At 38.6% G+C, this 23,058-nt stretch overlaps 1 protein-coding gene across 3 annotated transcripts; it reads left to right on the forward strand.

The window, feature by feature from the left end:
• The first annotated feature begins 31 nt into the window (after nucleotides 1-31).
• On the forward strand, nucleotides 32-22,572 carry LOC144054098 (alpha-1,3-mannosyl-glycoprotein 4-beta-N-acetylglucosaminyltransferase C-like). 3 transcript variants are annotated; one of them, XM_077569183.1, is made up of 6 exons: nucleotides 32-5,982; nucleotides 6,062-6,205; nucleotides 8,014-8,090; nucleotides 19,219-19,364; nucleotides 19,492-19,639; nucleotides 20,572-22,569. In XM_077569183.1, exons 4-6 carry the CDS (start codon nucleotides 19,230-19,232, stop codon nucleotides 21,735-21,737), a joined length of 1,449 nt encoding a protein of 482 aa, XP_077425309.1. In that variant the 5' UTR covers nucleotides 32-5,982; nucleotides 6,062-6,205; nucleotides 8,014-8,090; nucleotides 19,219-19,229; the 3' UTR covers nucleotides 21,738-22,569. The 3 variants fall into 3 exon arrangements, with proteins under 3 accessions (XP_077425309.1, XP_077425310.1, XP_077425311.1); XM_077569184.1 differs by lacking the exon at nucleotides 32-5,982 and having other exon boundaries at nucleotides 6,000-6,205; XM_077569185.1 differs by lacking the exons at nucleotides 32-5,982; nucleotides 6,062-6,205; nucleotides 8,014-8,090 and having other exon boundaries at nucleotides 19,221-19,364; nucleotides 20,572-22,572.
• The last annotated feature ends 486 nt before the right edge of the window (nucleotides 22,573-23,058 follow it).

Genomic DNA, 23,058 nt, shown 5'->3' on the forward strand with positions numbered 1-23,058 from the left:
CGGTTCCTAACCTCTGTGCCGCAGTACATTAGTGCGCCATAAGAGATCGTCAGGTGTGCCGTAGGAAATTGTCCAATTTCATCTAACTAGTCTGTCAATAATTTTTTTTATTTACAAAAATAATTTTGTATCATTCATCTGTCTACATTGGTTACAGATATTGGCTTTACTGTTAAAAATTAAATGATGGCAGAAGTTTCTTTTTTTTTTTCTGGAGATGATGGCAGAAGGTTCAATGAACCCGTGTATCCACTTGTTCCCATTTCTACGACACATTTTATATATGACTGTCACTGGACTGTCAATGCCATATACTCTAGTCTCCGTTGGGAGAAGTGATGCTACACTACTGGCGGCCATCTTACGTTGCCACCCACATGACTAACATAATGAATGAACGAATACATTGATTTCTCTGCGGCATTTTTTACATTATTTTCTTCCTCTACAGCGAAAATGCCACCGTTTATGACATTCAGTTGTACCAATAAGTCTGGGGGAAGCAGTACATGTACATTTCATTGCATAAGAAAAATATTTGTCATTTTCTCTGCAAGGTGTATCTCTAGGTCTTCATCTGCATCATGTTGTCAGAGCCATCAACAGTCAAGTGAAAGTAAAGCCCATCAAGAAAAAAAATTGCTGCGAAATGTAAACCTAAACTCTGTGAGTTACAATTCACGAAATTGAGATAATTACTCCGTAAAGGGATCCTGATGTAAGACACGCGCTGGTAACAACAGTGTTTTCAGTGAAAATATTAAGGTTGTCACTAGTGAAAGTGGCAATGTAAGATGGCTGCCCACAGGCTTTAACTACGAGGGTCCTAATGACAGTCCAGTTATGTAACAGGTTTGTTGCTGGACTGTGATGTAATTTCCACTTGACAGCAATTGAAAAAATGGCCGCCCCCTGTGATGGGTAAAATGGGTGGATTTTGTTTTGCCTTGACTTCCCCTTTAAATTGCATTAGATACCAGAACTAGTGAAACATGTTGAAAAAAGAAAAAAAAAACATGTCCATTGTTGACCGTTAAGTGTGGACAAAGTAAAAACTTCACATTTTCAACAAATGAGTAGTTTACTGTCAATTTCCTCCTCGTTAAATGCATTGTTGCCTAATGTTAGGTTTTACGATTTGACACTGTTTAAAAACCCGAATTGTCATCTTTTACAATGTGAACAAACGACTTATTTTTGCCACGTTTTTAAAGCGCCGCGAGGCGTTGCAGCGGTGGAGTTGGCGCTTATCGGCCTCAAAGCTGGTGTGAATGAGGATTTAAAGGATTTAGTTGGGCGCCGATGGTGAGCGACGGTTGGTGTTTTTAAGCCAGTGCGCTTCGAGTTGAGATGGTTTTGTGTGTGGTGTCAGTATAAGCTGTAAGTTTCCCTCTGTCATTTCAAAATGTCTGTTGTAAAGGCTTTCGGCACGTGTTGGATATTAACAGAAGGATGTGACACATCTGCCGGCGGCGCAATTCTGTGTCAAATGAAAGAAATCCAATTTCCCCCTTTTTTAACGTCTCATTTGAATGGAAATCAAATGGCGGCCGTCTCCATTCCTGAGAAATGCTGCTCAGCTTTCATGTGCGGTAACATTGTATAATAGACAGAAGATAACCTTTATTAGTCCCACTGTGTTGAAATTTGCATAATATTATTTCCATGCAATGTTATTGTTTGTACAAATAATATACAAAAGGCTTCCCTGGTTACGTGTTCAGCTTTAAATAGCCAGCAGAACACAAACCAGTGTCATTCATATGCAAATGAGCACTCACACGAGCACGGCCTCCTCTTAACCTGCGGCAATTTTATGCCACTACTTGAGTCTTTTGACAATAAGGATAAGTGGACGCCTATGGTTGATTAGCAGGCAAGAGCCTGTCGAGATACTTTGCCATGCGATTTGGAGTATCCAAAACAGCTCCACTTCTAAGACCACAATGCGACTATTTTTATTAAATTGTTCTTCTTCACATTCTGGAAGTAAACATGCGCTAACCACCAACCAAAATCAGTACAGTAGGTTTTGTTCAACCTTTCATTGGGAAAAGTGTGGGTATTGCAACTTAAAAATTATATATATATTTTTTACACATACTACCTGTATTCTGTCCTTTTATACTGCGCAGACATAAATATGTTGTGGGCTGTTTAAAAATGGCTTTGTGTTGCTATTGACAAGTTAATTGGAAGGAATGCCATCACTTTCATTTGAGAGGGTGTGACCTCGGGCCGTCCTCCGCCAGGACTCGCCTGGTTAGCATTCAGCGAGCGGCGGCTACACGGCTCGTGCGCATGCAAACTTCCAAATTAAGGCCTATGAAATATTAACCGCTCGTCTTGGCGGAATAACACGTCACAGCTCTCGATTCGCTCGTGAAGGCCGCCATGGCTGCCGATTTTGCCGTCATAGCACGCGCAGGGAATTCATTTTTCAAGATTCCGCAAGGTGATTAGGTGCTACTCTTTTGGTTAGCAAAAGAAGCCGGGTTTACGTTAAGCCTTAGAATCCTTGCCCTTGTTTGTGTGTGCCTTTTATTGGGAGCGCTGTTCATGTTGTACCCGATTTTGCAACTTAGGGGCAGTGTGGTTCCACGCGTTGTAAGTTGTAGCTACATTGGAAAGTAGAAGGAAAAAGTCACAATCAAGTTATGGGTTTTTTTGCAGCGTAGGAAGAGCATATGCCGGTGAGTAATGTTAAGATGCTTCCCTGTAAACATTCCTGAAGCGTTTTGTATGAATAGCCGTTCTTTTGAGTGATAAAAGTGCCACGAGTAGCGCGCTAATTAGCATTAGCGAGTCAGACTGGAGTAGATCGTGACGATTCTTTGTACATCTATAAATTGCAGCAGAGGTAATTGTCAACCAAATCATTTAGAATCAAAAATCGTTCTGAATCGAATCAGACCCAAAAATCTGAATCAAATCGAATCGTGAGACAGTCAATGACTCCAACCCCTAGTTTTTAATAAGTTTTGACTTTTGTTTTTGTTTTATATTCAGTTGGTTTGAATCGGTTTTTAGAGCAGGTTTGTCTGTTTTAATTTTTTCATAAATGCTTAAGATTAGTTTTAGGTATTAGGGTTTTTTATATATGAAGTATTTGTGGAGAGCAAGATAATAATAAAAAGTCACTAAGTATCACTAAGTTAACTACTGTTTGACTTTATTTCTTCTGTGTTGCCGTACAGTAATATTGAAATAAATACATTTAAAATTAAATTAATTAACGAATGTCTGGAATTATTTTATCCTGATGGCTAAGAGATGTCTCTTTCTGGGAGATGTTTATTCACTCATATGCAATTGATGAGAGCTTTTTACTGTTTAGTTTCTGACATTTAAAACCACTTTGACTGCTACTTCACCTCCATGTTTATTGTGTTTAAATGCCGCAGCATGTGTGTTTAATGATTGATTAGTAAGGTTGTTATCCGCCTCACGGGACGCACTTTACAGACATTGAATGTTTACTCTGCACTTTTTTTTAACTGCCTGCAATATTCATCATCTACAGAAGTTGCCTTTTATTTCAAACAATGCAAACATTTTAACGGCAAACTGCTTGCATGCTTTAAAAGTGAAAGTGTCAATTTTACGAGCATTAAGCCAGCCCGTAAACTCTGACTTCTGAAGGTCCGTGTTGTTGTATGCGCCTTCAACTTATTAGTTCTGCCCAGTCTACCATGAGTCTTGACCTTATTATTTTTTTTAAAGACAACATTACATAAAATTGACTTTTTAATTGCTTGTTTACAAATAGTTGCTCCCTGGAGTGCCTAGCCAGCCATTAAGTGTGAAATTAAACAGCTAAGTACAGTCAATCTTTTGTTAGGTGCCTATTTTCGAAAATGTGTCTGAGCCAGCCCGTTAAATTGTTTTGCAATTTTAATTTATTAAGGCTCTTATGTACATAAATTATGACCCAAAAAAGAACATTGTTCCAATCCAAAGCTTGTGTGGTTTCATGCGAAATAAAGCAAATCTCATATTGGCAGTTACAATGTATTTAATCCAAAATAACTCTTCTTAATTGAATTCAAATTAGTTGTATACCTAGCTCACGTTATCTGATAAATCTGCATTTATTTTATTTCTTTATGGCTTTTGTGCATGTTGATGTCAAAAAACAAGGTAGCGAGCTCACTTACAGTCTGTTTACTCCAACGCGAGGCAGCTTGTGTTTGGCTTTGCATGGACATGTTGCCGTCATAATCAGCGTTATGCGCTTGCTGCTGCCCATCACCTGTCACGCGTATATAAAGAGACACGTCTCCAGCAGGAGAACACGACGCTAGGAGACAGCGACAAGTTATCAAGGGGGGGACAGTATTGCTCTGCAGGCACTTTATTACATATATTCATAGGTGGTGTCATTTTACTTTTTTTTTTTTTGGTCTTACTATACAAACAAACTAATTTCCATACTTAATGTGATTTAAAGTACAATGTGGCTCCTAAATAGAGAACAAACGCTTTTCATAAAAAAATGAGAGCAACCTGAGAATGGCGTCCCAAATTCAACAGGTTGTGACTTGTGATGCACTTTAGAGTTTCTGAACGGTCCTTTACACCTTCCCATTTCATCGTTATTCCTGAAAAAGATCAAAATGTGATGTCATACTTTGCTCATCAGACGGCAGAAGTGAAAAAAAAAATCTTCACAATTTAGCGTTGTCTCTGTTGTGGGTACCTGCTTCCAATTTAGGGTCATTTGGGCAAATTTTCTTGTAGGGGTGGCACTGAAATACATTCAAATGACTGTTTGAAAACAAAATGGCCCATTTCCTGCTCATTTTCAAGCACGGGTTCTTGAGATTTTTTATTTTATTTTTTTTGCGTAATGTTATAATGGACGTGCATCTAATTTTGTTTTGATCACTGAAATTGGTGTCAGGGGCTCCTTTTTTTCCTAATTTTCCAAGGAGTGTGATTGAGTATGAAATTACTGGTTCATAACAAAATGGCTGACTCCCTGTTCAGTTTGCCGCATACGTCCATGAGACAGTTTTGTGTGACCTGTTGAGATAGAAATGTCCATGCTATTTTGTGTCCATCACTGAAACTGGTATTCGGGGGCTTCTTTTATTTTTTTTCTTACCTTCCACGGATTGCAACTGATTGAGCAGTGGTGTCAAAAAACGGTCCTCGAGGGCCCGAGTCCTGCATGTTTTAGAGGTTTCCCACGTTCATCACAGCTGATTCATATTTAAGCTCATCAGCAAGCTCTGCGGAAGCGGACTCGCGTGACACCTGTGTTATTGAGGAATGGCTGCTTCAAACCAAAATGGCCGACTTCCTGTTTATTTTGGTCTTTCTGACTTTTCGTTATGATAGACGCGTCCAATTAATTATGTGTCCATCAGTGAAACTTGTATCAGGGCCACTTTTTTTTTTTTCTCACTGAGTGCGTAATGGCTGTTTCAAACCAATATGGATGACTTCCTTTTCAATTTCTGCCATGGGTCCTTGAGACTTTTTCATGCATCCTATTAAGATCATCGCATGCCAAAGTTAGATCAAGAGATTCCATGAGAGCTAATGTAAAGGAGGTATGCAAAAAAATTTGGGCAGATTTTTTTTGTAGACGACAAACCTAAGTATATTGATCTGTTCTTGGTTGTGGGTTCGTGAGGTGCAAGATAGAGGGAGGTGTCATGCTAAGTCATCGTGGATGCACAGCTGCTGTGTGATGCAACGCACACACATACACGCGCACATATAGACAGCAGGAGACGAGCCAATGAGGCATTTGGTGCAGACACACTCTGTTTGTGACACCTTGTGGCGGAGGACGAGAGAGAGAGAGGGAGAGCGAGGGGGAGGGGGAGAGAGAGAGAGGATGAAAGCCCAGGATGAAGCGAGGGAGGAGGATGATTAGGACGAGCAGATGTAGCGTCATCGCAGCCAGAGAGGAGAGCTTCACTTTCTCCTTCACCCACCCTCCTCTTCCTCCTCTTCATCCCCGTCGTTCAGGTGAGACCACCTTTTTTCTTTTTTATCTACGCCCCTCCTCTTCCTCCAACTTCTGTCAGACTTGAGCTCACTTCTTCAGCCACCACGTCGGGCGGAGAAGGAGCGATAATCACGCTACGTGTGCGTCTCGGGAGCTGACATGCCGCCGCAGCATCAGGACCGCCCGAGAGCATCCTCCTCCGCATCTTGATTGACAGCCAAGCATCATTACCGGCGCTGAAAGGTACGTTGGGGGAATTTCTGTGAATTGCTGCTAATCTTCAGCATGTGTTAGTCATAAGCCATGTTTTTACCATGTGTTTACCTGTTCCAGCAGTGGGATAAGTAAGTTTTGAGTTTTAATGTTCAAGTTTAAAATCAAAGTCTTGAGTTACTACTGAATTTCAAGTGGAGTTAAGTCATTTACTTGTGATAAGTGAAGTCATGCAGTCACAACTTATAGCTGCACACTTTCAACTCAGGAGCTTTGCAGAATAGAATATAAAGCCTTTATTGTCATTGTATGGTGCAGGTACAATGAAATAGTGGTGCTGCTATACTAAACAATACTAAATTATGCAGTGCAAATGGTGGTAATGTGCTCATGGTTTGTGTAAAGTCTCAATGGAGTCAGATGTTGAATGGACAAACGAAGCAATACCAAATTTAGCAGTACTTGCCTAGTCTAATTTGTTAGATTTACCAACCAAGTTCAGTTTAATATATGAGAGAAATATATGAGAGAAAATTTGGATTATTTGTAAATAGGGATAGACCGATTATCGACCAGGCAGATAATTGGTGCTGTTATTTAACATTTTGATGAATATTGGCATCGGCCATTTTTACAAGTGTGAAGGCTGATAAAGTTGGTATCTCTCTGAGCGGCGAATGTTTGCGAACGTAGCGAATTTTGTGTTTTCTTCAGGGTTCGTAAAATGTTGCAAAAGGTGGCAAAGATGTTCACAGACAGATTTTACTTGGCACAAAAACAGTTTGGTTTTTTGAACATGTTTCGGCACATTTTCACTGTTTACGAACATCTTTTGAACCCTTTGGCGAACTCTGACGAGAAGCCAACATTTGCTATGTTTGCTAAGCACGGAGCAATACCAGCTTCAGATATCAATTTAAAAGTGGGTTCATTTCTTGGATCGTTTTATGTATGTATTTATTTATTTAAATTTCACTTCATAATAGATGCTGCTTTTTGCTTTTGTTAAAATTAAAACGAAAATAAGTGAAAGTATAAAATTTGGGAAAACTATAGAAAAATATTTACTTTTTTATTAGAAAACAAAGCTGTCTGTTTGCTGTATGTTTAAATTAAAATAAAATATTAAACATGTAGAAAATTTGAAAAGTTGTTTTAACAAACATGTTTATTTTTTTTAGGTCTAATATATATTTTTTATTTCACGGCAAAAAAATATCGGCTCCAAATATCTGTTATCGGCCTCCTTGCCTGCTAATAATAGATATTGGTATCGGTGCTGGAAAAAACATATCAGTCTATCACTATTTGTAAATAAAGTATTTATTGGCACTTTTGAACAAACCCCCCAAAACATTTTGAAAATCAACTTCCACATATGACTTTTGATTTGTGTTTTATTTGATACATAGCCACAATGCTTTAAATCTGTGCATTTATAACTGTCAAAACTATAATACTAAACAGACATCTCAAACATTAATTTTGACAAAAATCAGAAAGAACATTTCCCACTATTAAAAAGTATAGGTGTTTCTCTTTTCTAAATTGCAAGGTTGCTGGAAAAGCCATCAGCTGGGTGATACTGCCCTCTAATGGATTATTAGTGCAATGCATGTGTCAGATCATATACGTCAGGGTTTTAATGGGATAAAAAATATTATACTCATGAAATAGATGGCTCAAAATGTCATGTATTTAATATGATACGTTTGGCGTTATAGGGTTAATGGACGCAAACAAGTCTCCATTTTGTGAAAGCAGTACTTTGCCTTACTGAGTATTTAGCAACTTAGCTAAAGAAAGACTGAACAGATTGCTGTACTGTTTGTTTTCAGGTATTTGGTCCTCATTCTTAACTGAAGGACTCATGTTGACCAGCAGCAACAACAGCACCCACGGCACCAGGCAACAGGTAAAGACATAAAAAAATATTTGTCCAGTAGACTTTATTGTCATTCATCCAAATTTTGTTGCATTAGTTTCAGCACAGCATTTGAATGTGAATTTAAAAATGCAAATTAAAATTGCATTTATGTAGTACTGTATGTTTAACATGGTATTTAGCAACTTTGCTTACTTGGAAGTCAGTAGGATTCTTCTTATGACCTAAGATGTTCCTGGACCTTTGCAGTTGTAACTGATAATAAAAATATATAATAATCTTGTTAAGCAAGTAAAAAAATAAAAAAGATAGATATAAAGCATTTTGAATGGTGAAAAGATGATGCAGGCCTCTTTGAGCTATAACTTCAGGTAGGTCTTTAAAAATGTATTTAAAATCAATAGGATTCTTGCTGGCGAAAAATAATAAAATAATCATGGATAAGATCATTTTAATTGGCAAGAGCAACACCTGCACACATCTTCCAAATCCATATATCCCCCTCCAGTCCCCCACCGCTGCCACGGCGTAGACCAGTGTTACTCACAAATTTAGTTCATTTGAAATCTGGGCCTGTTTAGTTGAACACAAAAGTTATTCTGTTGTATGAAAGGCAGCAAAGGGGATACACGGGTTAATTGTACCTTCTGCCATCGAGCTGAAGAGTATTTCATTGTTCTGCCTTACATCGCTGCCACAGATAAATGAACAAGGACACATTATAATCATTTCCGAACCAATTACTCTTACGTGAAATTGGATAATTTAACCAATTCACGATGGCTGACTTCAGTGTAGTTCCGCTCCCTTTCAGTGACGGTGTGAATGTGAGAGTGAATATGTGTAGCGACCAATTAAAGGTGTAGAGCGCCTTTTCCCCAAAGTCTGTTCGTAAAGACTCCAGCTCACCCGCGACCTCGAACAGGATAAGCCGTTATAGAAAATGGATGGTTGGATGGATAATTTCCCACGGCACACACACACACACACACTAATGTGCACGGTACAGTGGTTGGGAATGACTGACGTAAGCAACTTCTCCAAGCAATCAAGTAAGTGCTGCTTAGCAGAAGCTAACGCGGTTAGCGAACACTAATCTGCTCAGCCAACAAAACTCAATGTAGCTCTGCTTACCTTTTGGCCTTGATATGATAGTGATTGTTTTGTTGCTGCAGTGGTATTTTGACTTTTGAGTTTAATTTGTTTATAATTTGTAAGACTTTAATCCATTTCACCCCCCCCCCCCAAAAAAAAGCAACATTTTCGATTAACTTGTTAAAGAAAATAGCGCTGTCTTATAAAATATAAAAATAAAAGCAAGAATAAATAAAATAAAAATCAAGCAATTCACTTGGAAAAACGAGAGAGATGAGGCACTTTTACGTCAGAGTACCTCTATATTTGTGTACAAGCAATCTGTATTCGTATTTTCGTATTTGTATTGTGACTAGTAAAGGTTTCTGAGAACATGACCTCACATTTCTCTTTATAAAAAATAAAAAAAAAAGACCATAAAGGCATAGTAAAGTCAAAAAATGTCTTTACAATAATATGTTGTATGTAGTAGCCCCACTAGACTAAACACAGTATTCTGGTTAATATTACATTTGTGGAATATGAATTAAGCAACAAAATCCACCTGTTTTTATCCATTTCGGGGGCGGCCATTTTGACTGAAAATGACATTACAATTAACAACACAATTAGCAACCACAGGTTAGGGTTAGGGTTAGGGTTAGGGTTGATCACAATCATGGCTCAGCTTGCGAATGTCACATGTCGTCACCTGAGCAACTGTGATGTAATTTCCATTCGACAGCAAAATGACCGCCCGGCACCCCCTCAGAGGGATAGAAATGGGTGGATTTTGCTGCTTCATTCATAACTTAATATTAACTCATTCAAACCCAAAAACATATAAATATGTTTTTAATACGTTGTCTTTCACTCCCAAAAACATATTTATACGTTAAAAAAAAAATATATATTTTTTTAATGCTAGAACATACAAAAGGCTTTGATGTAGCTTCTGACCTGAAGAGGTTGCTTAAAGCAATGGTAGTTATTACAAAAAAGCAGCAGGTGGCAGCAGAGTATAAGAGATCAGCCAGGGCCATGTTGCAACAAACTCTTTTTCCCAGTCTTTTCAATAGGTTTATGAATAATGATTAAACTTAGCTATAGTCTAATGCTAATTGCTGCAAAACAGAAACGCCCCCTATTTATTTTTTATTTTTATTTTTATTTTTCTTATTGATGAAAGAAGAGTCTCTAATCTTTCTTTTGGTAGGTTCCATGTTTTTATGGAAATAGTACACAATATTCTGTGGACCTTGCAAAATCAGTCAAAATCCAATAAAACAGCCGAGAGCGAAGGGGGTTGCTTCAGTGAAAATGGCTGGGAGTGAATGCCTTGTTGAGACTAGTGGGGATGCATAAAACATTGTAAAGAATTTTTTTGACTTGCTCTCCCCTTTAAAAAAAAAAAAAATAATGTACGTAAAAGTATGTCCAATATCTGAGCTTCTGAAATGGCTCTTTAAAATCAATAGGGTTCTTGTTTTGACACATTTTAAGGCTGCAAATAAGTCAAACCCGTTTCCCAGCAGACGATAGTTAACTTCGTTTAATTGCGCCGCTAAAGGCACGGGGGTGGCACGGAAGGCCAGCGGGCGTCCCGTAAGGTTTCATTATCTTGGCCGTGGCGGTGAAAGGCGGGAATACACGGCGGGGGCGGGAGGATGAAAGAGCGGTAGCGGGATATTACCTGATCAAAAGAAGAAGGTGCTGGCAGGCGGAGCTGATAAGCTTTTGCTCATCGCCGCCTCGCACACCGCGAGTCGAGCCTTGGAATTCTTCCGTCAAACGGTGCATAAATTCGATATAGTGGCGCTCTATTTTTAGACATTCAGTGAAGCCAAAAGGTGATTCGCTGCATTGAAATGTGGCTCTGTGAGTTCATGACATAACATAAATCCTGATCTATTGTGGTCCGGTCGGTGATCTCACCTTTGATCTGCCTGCTGAAAAATGAAACATAATTTTATCATCATTCAGTCAGGCGTGGTTTCAGTTTTAAAGATGGCAACGTTACGAATACGATAATGTATATAAAAGAGAATCGTTTGCTGCAGCTCTTGTTGCCCTTAATCTCATCTTGGATAAAATTACCATCATTCAATGCGGTGTGGTTTTGGCAGTTTTCAGTTGAAAAGATGGTCGTTTTTTAAATTTTTTTTTATTAATACTGTGTGTGTGTTTGAGTGCGCGTTTGCGTGTGTGTGTGTGTGTGTGTGTGTGTGTGTGTGTGTGTGTGTGTGTGTGTGTGTGTGTGTGTGAGAGAGAGAGAAGCATTTATCCCATCAGTCGCATGTCACGTTGTAATCTTCTTATAACGCGCAAGGGGGTGGGGGGGGTTGGGTGAAACAGCAAAAAGCCGCATTTGGCAGCTCTAATCTTGTTCCCCCCCCCCCCCCCCAAAATCCCCTCAGAGATGATTTTTGTCAAGAATATTCAACTGAAAATATGAACATTCCATGCGCGTAATCATGGTGGTATTCATCCTATGTTCATAAGAAATATCTTTTTAAAGCAACAATAAGTCATCATTTTGAGTGCCAAATAATGTTTGACATTGTTGTGCATTTGTAATCCTATCCTTGTTTTTTTTTTATGTCATTCCCGTTTTAATCTGAGGATCAGTAAAATCTAAAGATGTGGAATTATTATTCTTAATAATCTACTTGAATAATCCAATCTCATATGCAAACTCGCCAGTCCTCCCATTTCCCTAAGATTTTTAGTTACGTTTTTTATTTTTATTTTTTTACTGAATGGATACATGAACACATCCACATTGATTTTGAAGTCTATCTAAAAATGTCAGGGCTTTGTACTTCACATTTGTGCAAGAAGCCTTTTGACTCTTAGGGTGGAGCTGTAGGTATCAAAAACTTTTGTAAATGTAAATTTGTACAAATGTAATTTTTTTTCCAGTGGCACAAATCTCAGGAATGTTGATTTGTACAATTCTTGCCATCTGACCTATATACATGAGTTCCTTTCCCCAGACACATTTTCCTTTAAACTATATTAGCAAGGCAATGTAGCTTTATTTATATAGCACATTTCATGTACAAGGTAACACAGTTTGCTTCACATAGTTTACGAAACAACATTTAAAGGTAAAAGAATTTAAGACATTTAAAAGCAAGCTAAAAAAAATGAAAAGGATTTCACTTACTAAAAGAACGTACCGCAAAGAAAATGATTTTGGAAAAATCCATTGAAGAAATCATCCTAAAGACATGAACCATAGGTATGGAGGGAAATTCATCGTTTTTAACCTGGAGTTAAATGGAATTAACAATTGGCAGCTTTTTCCATTTGCGTGCAGCATAACAGCTTTATGATGATGCACCATGTTTGCTTTGCAATCTGGTGTCTCCACTAATTGACCTGAGTCTGCTGACCCTAGAACCCTACCGGGCTATATACCATAAGCATTTCTTTAATGTATAAACACACAGAGAGATTAATTTAATTCATTTATTATTTTTATTTCTTACGCCCAAATAAAGCCACCTGTCATCCATTTTTGGCACATTCCTTCATTCTCAAGAACCCTATTGCTTTTCAAAACACACCAAGGTGCTTAAGGTTGCTGAGTAGTTGTCAAGCAGGAGGTGTCATCCTCAAATGTGAGCGAGCAAGATGGAGAGCTCTTCCACTACTGGGCTTGTCGCCATGGAGACCAACATCTTCCCTCGCATCTTATTCTCACTTTTCCCGGTGCAAAGCTCCCAAAGTAGCAATCACACCTTTTTTTTTTTTTTTTTACTGCTGTCTGCTTCTCCTCTACTTCTTCAATCCTCTTTTACCCCCACCCAGTACCCCTTCTTCCTTCCATTAGTGTCTCCAATGACAAACAGCCGAATGTCACTTTGACATCAAATCACCTCGCCCACACTCACGGATGATTGGCACGTCCCAGGTGATGTCATCCCGCAGCCGCGATGGACCATAAAGCAGCTCTCATAAAATAAAATATCTTTATTGTAGTCTTCCCAGACAAAGAAGCTCCTCCTCCACCTCCTCATGAATTATTTATGAAACACAGCAGGCTTCCATGAGTGCATGCGGACAACACGTTTTCATTTTTCCCCGCAACATGCGGAATTAGACACACAAAAAAAGTGCGGCAAACTGGAAAACAATTTAGTTTTGCTGCAAGTTACTTAGTATGTTAGATACAAACAGATTTATGGCAAAATTAGGCTGGACTCAAGAAGAAGTTTTAACATTTTAGGTGTGGCATTTATTTATTTATTTATTGCTTGCAGTCATATTCCATTGCACTTTTTTGATTGGTTGTTAAGTAGATTTTTTTTGTTGTTGTATTGGCTGGCTGGTTGGTTGGTTTGTAACAATATTACAAAATAAGCTGCTACTAGTTGGCTAATTATTTAATTTATTTGTGTGTTCATTTGTTTGTCCATTGGTTAGTTAGCTGGGCCGAAACGAAGCTACTATTTCCTAGGTAGCTAGCTAACTGGCTAGCTTGAATTACGCAAAACAATTGATAGTGATTGCGTATAGATTTGGATATTTAATTTTGGCTCTCACTTCAGTAAAGTTAGAAACAACTTGTTACTCACTCACTCACTAGGCAAGGCAGCTTTACTTATATTGCACATTTCATATAAGCAATTTAATGTTTTGTACACAAGGAAAGACAACACCTTAAAGCATTTACAAACAACAGCAAAATTACTAAAAGAACGTACATTGAGCAACATTTAAACACAATAAGAGAAGACTTTAAAAACATTTGAAAATAAAGTACAGAAATAAAAGTAGGTTCCTGTAATTTCTAATCAGGGGGGGGGGGGGGTATTAAAAAATGTTAAAGCAAAGTTTTTAACCTGGATTTAAAAGCATTTACACTCAGTGCGAACTTCACTTCTATTGGCAGTTTAATCCATTTGTGTGCAGCATAGCAACTAAATGTAGCTTCACCATGTTTGCTTCACCTTGCTTGCACCACTAAACCTCAGAGCCCTACTGTGTAATTATTCCAAAAGTACACCAAAATTTTAAACCATTGGCTTTTAGGCCGATTACGTTTTGGTACAGATCCAGTGATCCAGAGTAATTTATTTCCACTGTTTGGCCATCACAGCCAAAGTGTAGCGTTGGGGATGCATGCATTTTTAAAGAGACGTACTCCCCCCCTGCATCAGCGGGACAAGAGTAATTGCTGGAAGGGGAGAAACTAACTGCATGCTCCCCCCCTCCTCCTCCTTCCCCTCCTCCACCTTTTGATGAATAAGTAAACACGTACAAGCCGGCAGTTGCTTTAAAAGTCTCCGAGTGGGAGGACCGACGACCGGCTGTTTACCCGTTGATGATTGCAACATGCACACACACAAACACACGCGCGCACACACACACACACACGTGTTGTTTGGAGAGGCTGTGTCAGCACTCACACATTTTCACATTTCAAAAGCAGCACATATTGATGCAGAATGTAGGCAAAAAGTATTTTAATGTAGTAGATTAATTTGTAAATATCGCATATTAGGCCAGGGGTAGGAAGGTATGGCCCACTCAATTCTTTATTCCATCCCACTGAGCATTTACATTATCAAGAGCCCTGTAATATTTGGTACATTCGCTTAGCCATTATTCCCATAGATTGATACCGTATTTTTTTAAGTCATTTATCTTATATGTAAATGATTTAATTGGTTTCTTTAAGTTATAATAGAAATACTGGTCAAATTAAAAATGGCATATATTCTGTATTTATTTTATTAAATAATTGACTAATTAATTGTGAATTGAATTAAATTATGATTTGTTTGTTTTTTGGAATTAATATGAATTATTGTACCTATGTATTTTTTAAAATTAATTTAGCTCATTAAATAATTGGTGGGTTGATTTATTATAAAAAATAAATGTAAAAAAAATAGTAAAATTAACACTTTTACAAATGTACTGTATATTGTATTCACATGGTGAGCAATTGGTCAAATAATTCTTAACAGTAACTTTTTAACATGAGAATAAATCATTTATTCTTCATAGTTGTGTGAATTATTTTGCATACAGATTTAAAAAAAATAATAATAATTGTTAAACAACTGGTTACTTATATTTAAATTAATTATTTGAAATGATACAATTAAAATGAAAATGATTATTTTACTGTTAAAATAAAATATTATATATGTACATTTTAACTTGTCTAACTAAAAAGTCAAACGTGGCCCTTAAGCACCGCTGTATCAGATGTTCGCAGGTCACTTCATTAGGTACGCCAACGAGAACAATCTACCTATATAAATATAATAATGCTCACATGTTGGTCACTTTATGTGGCTACATGATAAAATATTAGAAACAGCTCTACGTATAATGCAAAGAACAACCACAATAATTCATGTGCAATGTCAACTAGATAGTGCAGGTGTACCTAATGAACCGGTCTGTGCCAGTCGTTTACGATATGAGCGATGAGGATCTGAGTACTTGTAGCAGAGTAGCATTCATCATCCGGAGATGCAAAGTCAAGCAGAATTGTGATGCATTACTCTGAATCAAAATGTCCGTGCAGTGCCCCCCCCTCTCCCCCAAAAAAAAAATCAATCAGTGCAGCTGCAGGACCAGGAAGGTTAAAAAGGGTACAGCACCTCCTCACGTCGGAGGCTTTTGAGTATAAAAATTCTGGGGGGAAATAAAGCAATCCAAACTAAGACATATTTTGAGGTGATTGTCATCATATGACAATAGTATTGCAACAGCAAGGTCAATTCCTTTGTTTCGGATCAATAGTTCAGTATTCCAATCCAATCCGCTTTATTTCTATTGCACATTTTAAAAACAAGCATTTCCAAAGTGCTCCACATTGAGATCCGCACACTATCATACAAATAAAGTCTAGTAAAAAACAATCATAAAAATAAAAAACAAGTCAACAAAATACTAAAACTACAAAAAAAATCAAATAAAAAATAATTTAAAAACGAAAAACAAAATTTAAAAAATAATAATGATAATAAAATAAAAAATAATTTAAAAACGATATAATAATAATAATAATAAAGTAATGATAACAATAAAAAAACACAAAATGACCCTGAGGACCACACAAATGAAAGATGATGTCCAGCTTTTATTGTGTGGTATTTACATTTTGAAGTGTCAAACAACTCAAGACAGAGCACCTTTTTGTTTGAAGCCGCCCACTTTTCAAGTGAGCAAAAGCATTGGAACATGTGACCGATGGCTGTTTCTAGTTGCTCAGGTGTTGCCTTTTCGATTGATAATTGCTTTAACATTATGCAGTGCTTGTTTCACCTGTGAAAACCGCATTTGTAAGCAAACATGAAGACCAGACAGGCATCTGTTGGCCATTTTCAGTTGCCGTTCAAACATGAACTTGTCGTTGAGCTTTTGTCCAATTGCTGCCATATTAAAGCACAAATACTAGACAGATGGGTGACGATAAACTGTGTAAATGTTGACTTTTCGTCAATGCCTGTGGACGGAGTTTGATGGCTCACCACGAAAGTAATAACACAGCTGCACTAGGCCAAATTTCTTGTGTGTGATGGTCACGCCCCGAGGACGACACTTTTTGTTGTAGCGCGACACAATCTCATTACAGCAATGAGTCATCTGGCATTAATGAAAATAGACTCATTGTTGTCGTCGCATCTTTCGCGCAACGCATCCTCAATGCATTTGCGGCGGTAACGGCATCGTACTCGATATTCACAAATGTAAGATAGTCAGTGTAGCGGCTATCAAACGTTCAACTGCTGTGATGAGGCAGCCAAAGGCCATCCGAGCGAGGACGCTGCCTTTTTAAACGGCAGCCTCACCGCAACTCAACGGGAAAATGGGCCATGTTTGCTTCCTGACACGTTGGTTAAACCGACTGGCATGGAAGCGTGAATGTGCAGCTCTGACACAATTATTGTCACGTGTACTTCTTGCAGCTCCTTTTTTTTAACATTGTTAACTGTCATCCATCCATTTTTATAGAGCGCTTGTCCTCATTAGGGTTGCTGGTGATCCTGCAGCCTTTGCCAACTGACTGGGGGAAAGGCGGGGTACACCTTTGATTAGTCGCTGTCAAATTGCAAAATTTTGCTGTTTCGATTATAGAAACTTAACTTTAAGCCATTAATACCTTGTTATTTTACACGTGAACATGTATAAATAAGAATGATTTCTGCCTTATATTATATATTGCACTTAAAAGTTGTGTTCCTAAATCCTAAACGGCTGTATTAGACATATTGAATTGATGTATTTATTTTTTTATGGGAAAAGGTGTTTTACAAAATAAATGAAGACACTAAATCCTACACGGCTACATTAGACATTTTGAATTGATTTTTATTTTAATTTACTGGAAAAAGCGCTTTACAAAATAAATTAAGAAAATAAAATACCACACAAAAAAAACTGGAGTACTACAAAATAAATAAATAAAATAAAATACCACACAATAAAAACTGGAGTACTACAAAATAAATAAATAAAATAAAATACCACACAATAAAAGCTGGAGTACTATTTATTTACAAAATAAATAGTATTTACAAAATGAATAGTACTTCATAAATGAAGTACTATTTATCTTCTTTTTTTTTTTTTTTTTTTGCTGATCCGAAAAACGATCCGATCCGTGATTCAAATCCATGATTCAAATCTGAGATTCGATCCGAACCGTGACTTTTGTGATCATTTTGCACCATCCCTCCATGTAAATGTTCTCAACTCCCATTTCCACCCAAATGCTGTATTGCCGCTGCTGGGTGGAGTCACTGCGGAGTATTTAAACGATGGAGGCTGCTGTAGCTGACGCTAATGAGGATAGACGCTCCTCGGCAGCGGTGGCTCTGACCCACATTATTTAGTGCGCTGCCCTCAGGCCCGTCGAGTCGGGATGGAGAATAACGGCCAACCAGGACGTTTCATTTGGATAACAAGAGTCCCTGAGGGTTTCAGTTGGTTCTGACATGTTGTTGAGCCACAATGTTGTGTGCGCCAACGTTTGTATTCTGGTGCCAAATCTGCCTCCAATTGTACACTAGCGCCGCCATTTTGTGTGCAAACATGTTTATGTTCCAGGGAGTGACGTTGTTGTTGTTCTGCCCAGCCTGCCTCCGATCTTATATTATGTCAAGACAGCATCTTAAGCAACGCTTAGCATTCCAGTAGATTGACGGGGCCTGTCCACAACGTTGTGTGCGTCCATGTTGTAGTAGGGGCTAAACGCGTTATTGATGCGTTCCTGCAGAGAGTCGACAGCCCGCAAAGTCAAAGCAAAGCCGAAGCATCAATCACCTCACATGAGTCGCGTTTACAACAAGTGCGTCATCCATCTTGATGAGACCGCGCCGAGAGTGCAGGGGTCCTCCGCGCGGGGCACCAGCGCTCGCCACGCAAAGCGGGATTAAACGTTTCGCCCAAGGGCACCTTGACGGAGGCTCCCTTTTTCCACCATTAAACACGAAAAGGATGATTGGCATTCAGAGCTACCCGTTATTGTTGTCGTCAAAAACGAAAGAAGATGATGGAGGAAGAAGCAACGATATAAAACAAACAAGATAGCAGAAATGCGTTATAAAGTCGAGTCAACACGCGAGACTTTATTCATTCGTGGACGTGACTTCATTTCCATATAAATGTATTGCGAGCGACCATAGGATTGTGTGAGGTTTCTGTTCAGTCGGAGAAGATCAAAAACAAGAAAAAAGGTAATTTCTCAGCTGCACTGGGTGTACACCAGAGTTATAATAGTTTTAGAATTTTCATTTTAGTTTGTTTTTGCCTGTCAACAGGATATATATATATACACAATATATATATATATATATATATTTTTAGAGCTATCCAACTCTCTGGCCTATTCTGATTAAAAAAATTTAAAAAAAAGCTTAAATTTGGCATGATTGTCAATGTATTGATTTGATACACTTTTGAAGAGCAACTCCCATTTTCTCCGGGACAAAAACGCATCGTTAATACGGCCAGTTGACAAACACCAGAGTGCTTAGCTCCACCCTACTTGAAAAAGCTGATCATGAGTATGAATATTATAACGCGTGGAATACTTTGTCATAATTCCCGGTAGTGAGAGGCGGCATGCTGAGGTTGATGTGGAAGTCTGCAGACAAGATGAGGTGTCTGAGGAAGAGATCCACGCTGCCTCTTTTGGGCTTCCTGGTCGCCTTCCTGCTGCTCTTCAACCTCTACGTGGACATGGACGGATACGTGTTGGTGAGTAGCAGGGTTATTTTGAAAAAAAAAAAAAAAAAAGCTCCACCAGGGCTGGTAATAGAAGAAGTAGCAAGTAAAGAAAGAAGAACATCCCTAGTTATTATTATTGTGTATTATTTTCCAACAGGAGGCAGAAAAGCACCAGCTTGGCGAGGCGTTGATGCATCCCACCAGCTCGGAGCGATACATCCACACCTTCAGAGACTTGTCCAACTTCTCCGGCGCCATCAACGTGACGTACCGCTACCTGGCGGGATTCCCTCTGCCACGCAAAAGTGGGCATTTCACACCGTAACAATGTCACTTGGATGTTTGATTTGTTGTGTGATATTTTGTCTTCATCAGCCAGAGCTCATTTGTTTGTTGCGCACTTACGGTACTTTAAAGCATCATGTTTGTATCAAATGTAAAAGTGACACTGAAGGGTCCAGGTTTGCCTTACTGTTATGGAGGACCAAAAATGGCAAAATGAAAAATTTATAAATAAATATAAGTGAAAATAAAAACGGATTTATGAAATATAATTCAACAATTAAATACAAAAAAATAAATATACAAGGAAATAAATAAAACTAAATAAATGAATTTAAAAAAAATGAGATTCTAAAAATAAGTATAAAAATAAATGTAGAGATACATTAAAAAAAAACGTGGTTCAATAAATAAAAACAGATATAAAAATAAATGTGGAAATAAATACAAGATTAAATAAATAGATTTAAATATCAATCAATCAATAAAAACACTACTCTCATATTTATTTATTTCATGCTGCATACATTCTCAGCATTAAATGCATCATGAAATGTTATTCAAATGAGGGGGCAGTCCTAAGTACGTCAAAATAAATATGAGAGCAGACTGTTTTTATTGATTGATTGACATTTATATCTATTTGTATATTTATTTTTGTATTTATTTCCACATTTATTTTTATATTTATTTTTGGTATCTTGATTTTTATTTTTATATTTATTTTTACTTTTATTAATTGATTTTTGTATATATTTTTGGGTGTTTTTATTTCAGTTAATATTTATTTTTGTATTTAATTTTTGGGATTATATATTTTTTTTAATATCATCTTTATTTTCACTTTTATTATTAATTTTTTATTTTGGCTTTTTTTTTTTTTATCCTCCATAACTGCCATCAGAAATCTTCTGTCAAAACATGATTAGCATAATGTGTCCCTTGTCATCATCAGAGTATTTGACCATCGGGCTTTCGTCGGTGAAAAGGAAGCGAGGGAACTACCTTCTGGAGACCATCAAGTCCATCTTTGACCAGTCCAGCTACGAAGAACTGAAGGAGATCGTGGTGGTGGTCCACCTGGCCGATTTCGACTCTCTGTGGTGCGAGAACCTGCTGCAGGAAATCCTCCGCAAGTTCTCGCACCACATCATCGCCGGCCGCCTGCTGGTGATCCAGGCTCCCGAGGAGTACTACCCATCCTTGGACGGCCTGAAGAGGAACTACAACGACCCAGAGGACCGGGTTCGCTTCCGCTCCAAGCAGAACGTGGACTACGCCTTCTTGCTCAACTTCTGCACCAACCTGTCCGACTTCTACATGATGCTGGAAGACGACGTGCGCTGCTCTCGTAACTTTCTGACGGCGCTGAAGAAGGTGATAGCATCCCGGGATGGATCCTACTGGGTGATGTTGGAGTTCTCCAAGCTGGGCTACATCGGGAAGTTGTACCACGCGCGGGATCTGCCGCGCCTGGCGCACTTCCTGCTCATGTTCTACCAGGAGATGCCGTGCGATTGGCTGCTCATCCACTTCCGAGGCCTGCTGGCCCAAAAGGACGTGATTCGCTTCAAGCCGTCGCTCTTCCAGCACATGGGCTACTACTCGTCCTACAAGGGAGCCGAGAACAAGCTGAAGGATGACGACTTTGAGGAGGAGGCGGAGGATATTCCGGATAACCCGCCGGCACGCCTCTACACCAACATCGCCGTCTTTGAGAGCTACGCCGCCGCCAAGGCCTACAGCGCCGTGGACGAGTACTTCTGGGGAAAGCCCCCGTCCACCGGGGACTTCTTCGTGGTGGTCTTCAACAAGTCGGCCAAGATCAGCAAGATCAAGATCACCACCGGTTCAGAAGACAGACAGAGCGACATCCTCCATCACGGCGCCGTGGAAGTGGGTCAGAGGCGCGTGGAGGGTAAACAAGATGGTCAGTGTGCCTCTTACATCACTCTGGGGGAGTTCAGAGGCGGCATGGTCGAGGTCCAGGACGTGGACCGCAAGATTGGATTCGACGTGGACTGCGTGCGCATCGTGGTGACAGCCAGTCAGAAGGAGTGGCTCATTATCAGAACCATCAGCTTATGGACAACGCATCACGCCAATCCATTGATCAAATGACCAATCAAATCATCAGTCAAACCATGTTGGACAAGAATTGGGGGAAAAAAGTATATTTTCTTGTGTATTTTGTCTTTCAATTATTATTTTCCCCGATAAGTTTCAGATATTCAGAATTCACCCTTTCTACTTAATTTTCCTAATATAAAACCAGAAATGTGTTCATATGTGTCTGCTGTCTTGTTTTAGAAGTTTGCAAATCAAACTGCTTTTAAAGCAGGTTACTAACATACCGTTAATTGGGCCAAATTTCACCTTTTTTTCACAAAGTAAGCAAAGGCCAAATTATTGGTTGTTGCTAAAAGTGATTGTTGTTTTCTAAAATGTGGTAAAAGAGCGATTGTTCATATTCAAAGTTTTCAGTATTTACAATAGCAAATCCTAATGTCTGGTTAGCACCAGGTTGGTGTTGGAGAGGAGGATGTAGATTTAGATGTAAAGATGCGCTGAATGGGACAAGCCGAAAGGAAAAGAAGAAGGGGATGTATGGGGTCTTTAAAATAAAAAAAGAAAACAAAAAAATCTGTTAATATGTTAAAAATTGAGATGTGTATCCTTCCACTCCCTACCTTCTTCCTTACCCCGTTTGGAGTTTTTGTATGAGCCTGCTCTAAATGTCCCTATTAGTGTCGTCCCTTTCTTCCACTTCTTTCTCTTTGGGATCTGATTGAATACTGTCATTCCATTTGGTTCTTGGTCACTCTTGTTTTTGAGGCCCCTGTAGTAACGTCTGCGCTGCTTTTTATCAAACATCCTGTCTCAGTCTTGCTTCTTGTGCTTTCTTTGAAATTTAGGTTAACCTTCCCCGTGATGTATTCATTCCTTCTGTCTTTTCTATTCACTCCAGACATCCATCTCAAAATCAAAAACCGTTGTGTCTACCAGGCTTTGATCATTCTTATTCCCACACTGACATTTTTTATAGCGACTTGAATCACTTCTATGAAAACAATGTGTATAGTAAATGTTTGTTTTTGTTTTTTTAGAACTAGACACAGCATTTTAGTCCATAAATGTCTCAAAAGTGGAAAAACTAGGGAATAATGAAAATGCTTAAACAGCTTTATTGATTCCTATATTTTTTATTTATTAGACCACATCCACTATCCACTTTAAGTTAAGGTAGCAGTGAAAAACGTACGGTACTGTATATTACAGTGAACCCCCGTTCATTGTGGGGAACTATTACAGACAACCCCACAATAAGGTGAAAAAAATAAAATAAAAATCTGAGATGTGGAGAGACCATAGGCCTATATATTAAATAAATAGTCAAACAGTTTTACCCCTCCCACACATTTCAAACCACACTTAAAATAAT

This window comes from Vanacampus margaritifer, chromosome 6 (genome assembly GCF_051991255.1).
Source record: "Vanacampus margaritifer isolate UIUO_Vmar chromosome 6, RoL_Vmar_1.0, whole genome shotgun sequence".
Lineage (NCBI taxonomy): Eukaryota > Metazoa > Chordata > Actinopteri > Syngnathiformes > Syngnathidae > Vanacampus > Vanacampus margaritifer.

What these genes read in the sequence shown, in the direction of transcription:
- LOC144054098 (XM_077569183.1), top strand. Translation starts at nt 19,230, where the DNA reads ATGCTGAGGTTGATGTGGAAGTCTGCAGACAAGATGAGGTGTCTGAGG. An exon ending in ACATGGACGGATACGTGTTG is followed by an intron (nt 19,365 to 19,491) that starts GTGAGTAGCAGG and finishes ATTTTCCAACAG; the next exon opens with GAGGCAGAAAAGCACCAGCT. An exon ending in ATTCCCTCTGCCACGCAAAA is followed by an intron (nt 19,640 to 20,571) that starts GTGGGCATTTCA and finishes TGTCATCATCAG; the next exon opens with AGTATTTGACCATCGGGCTT.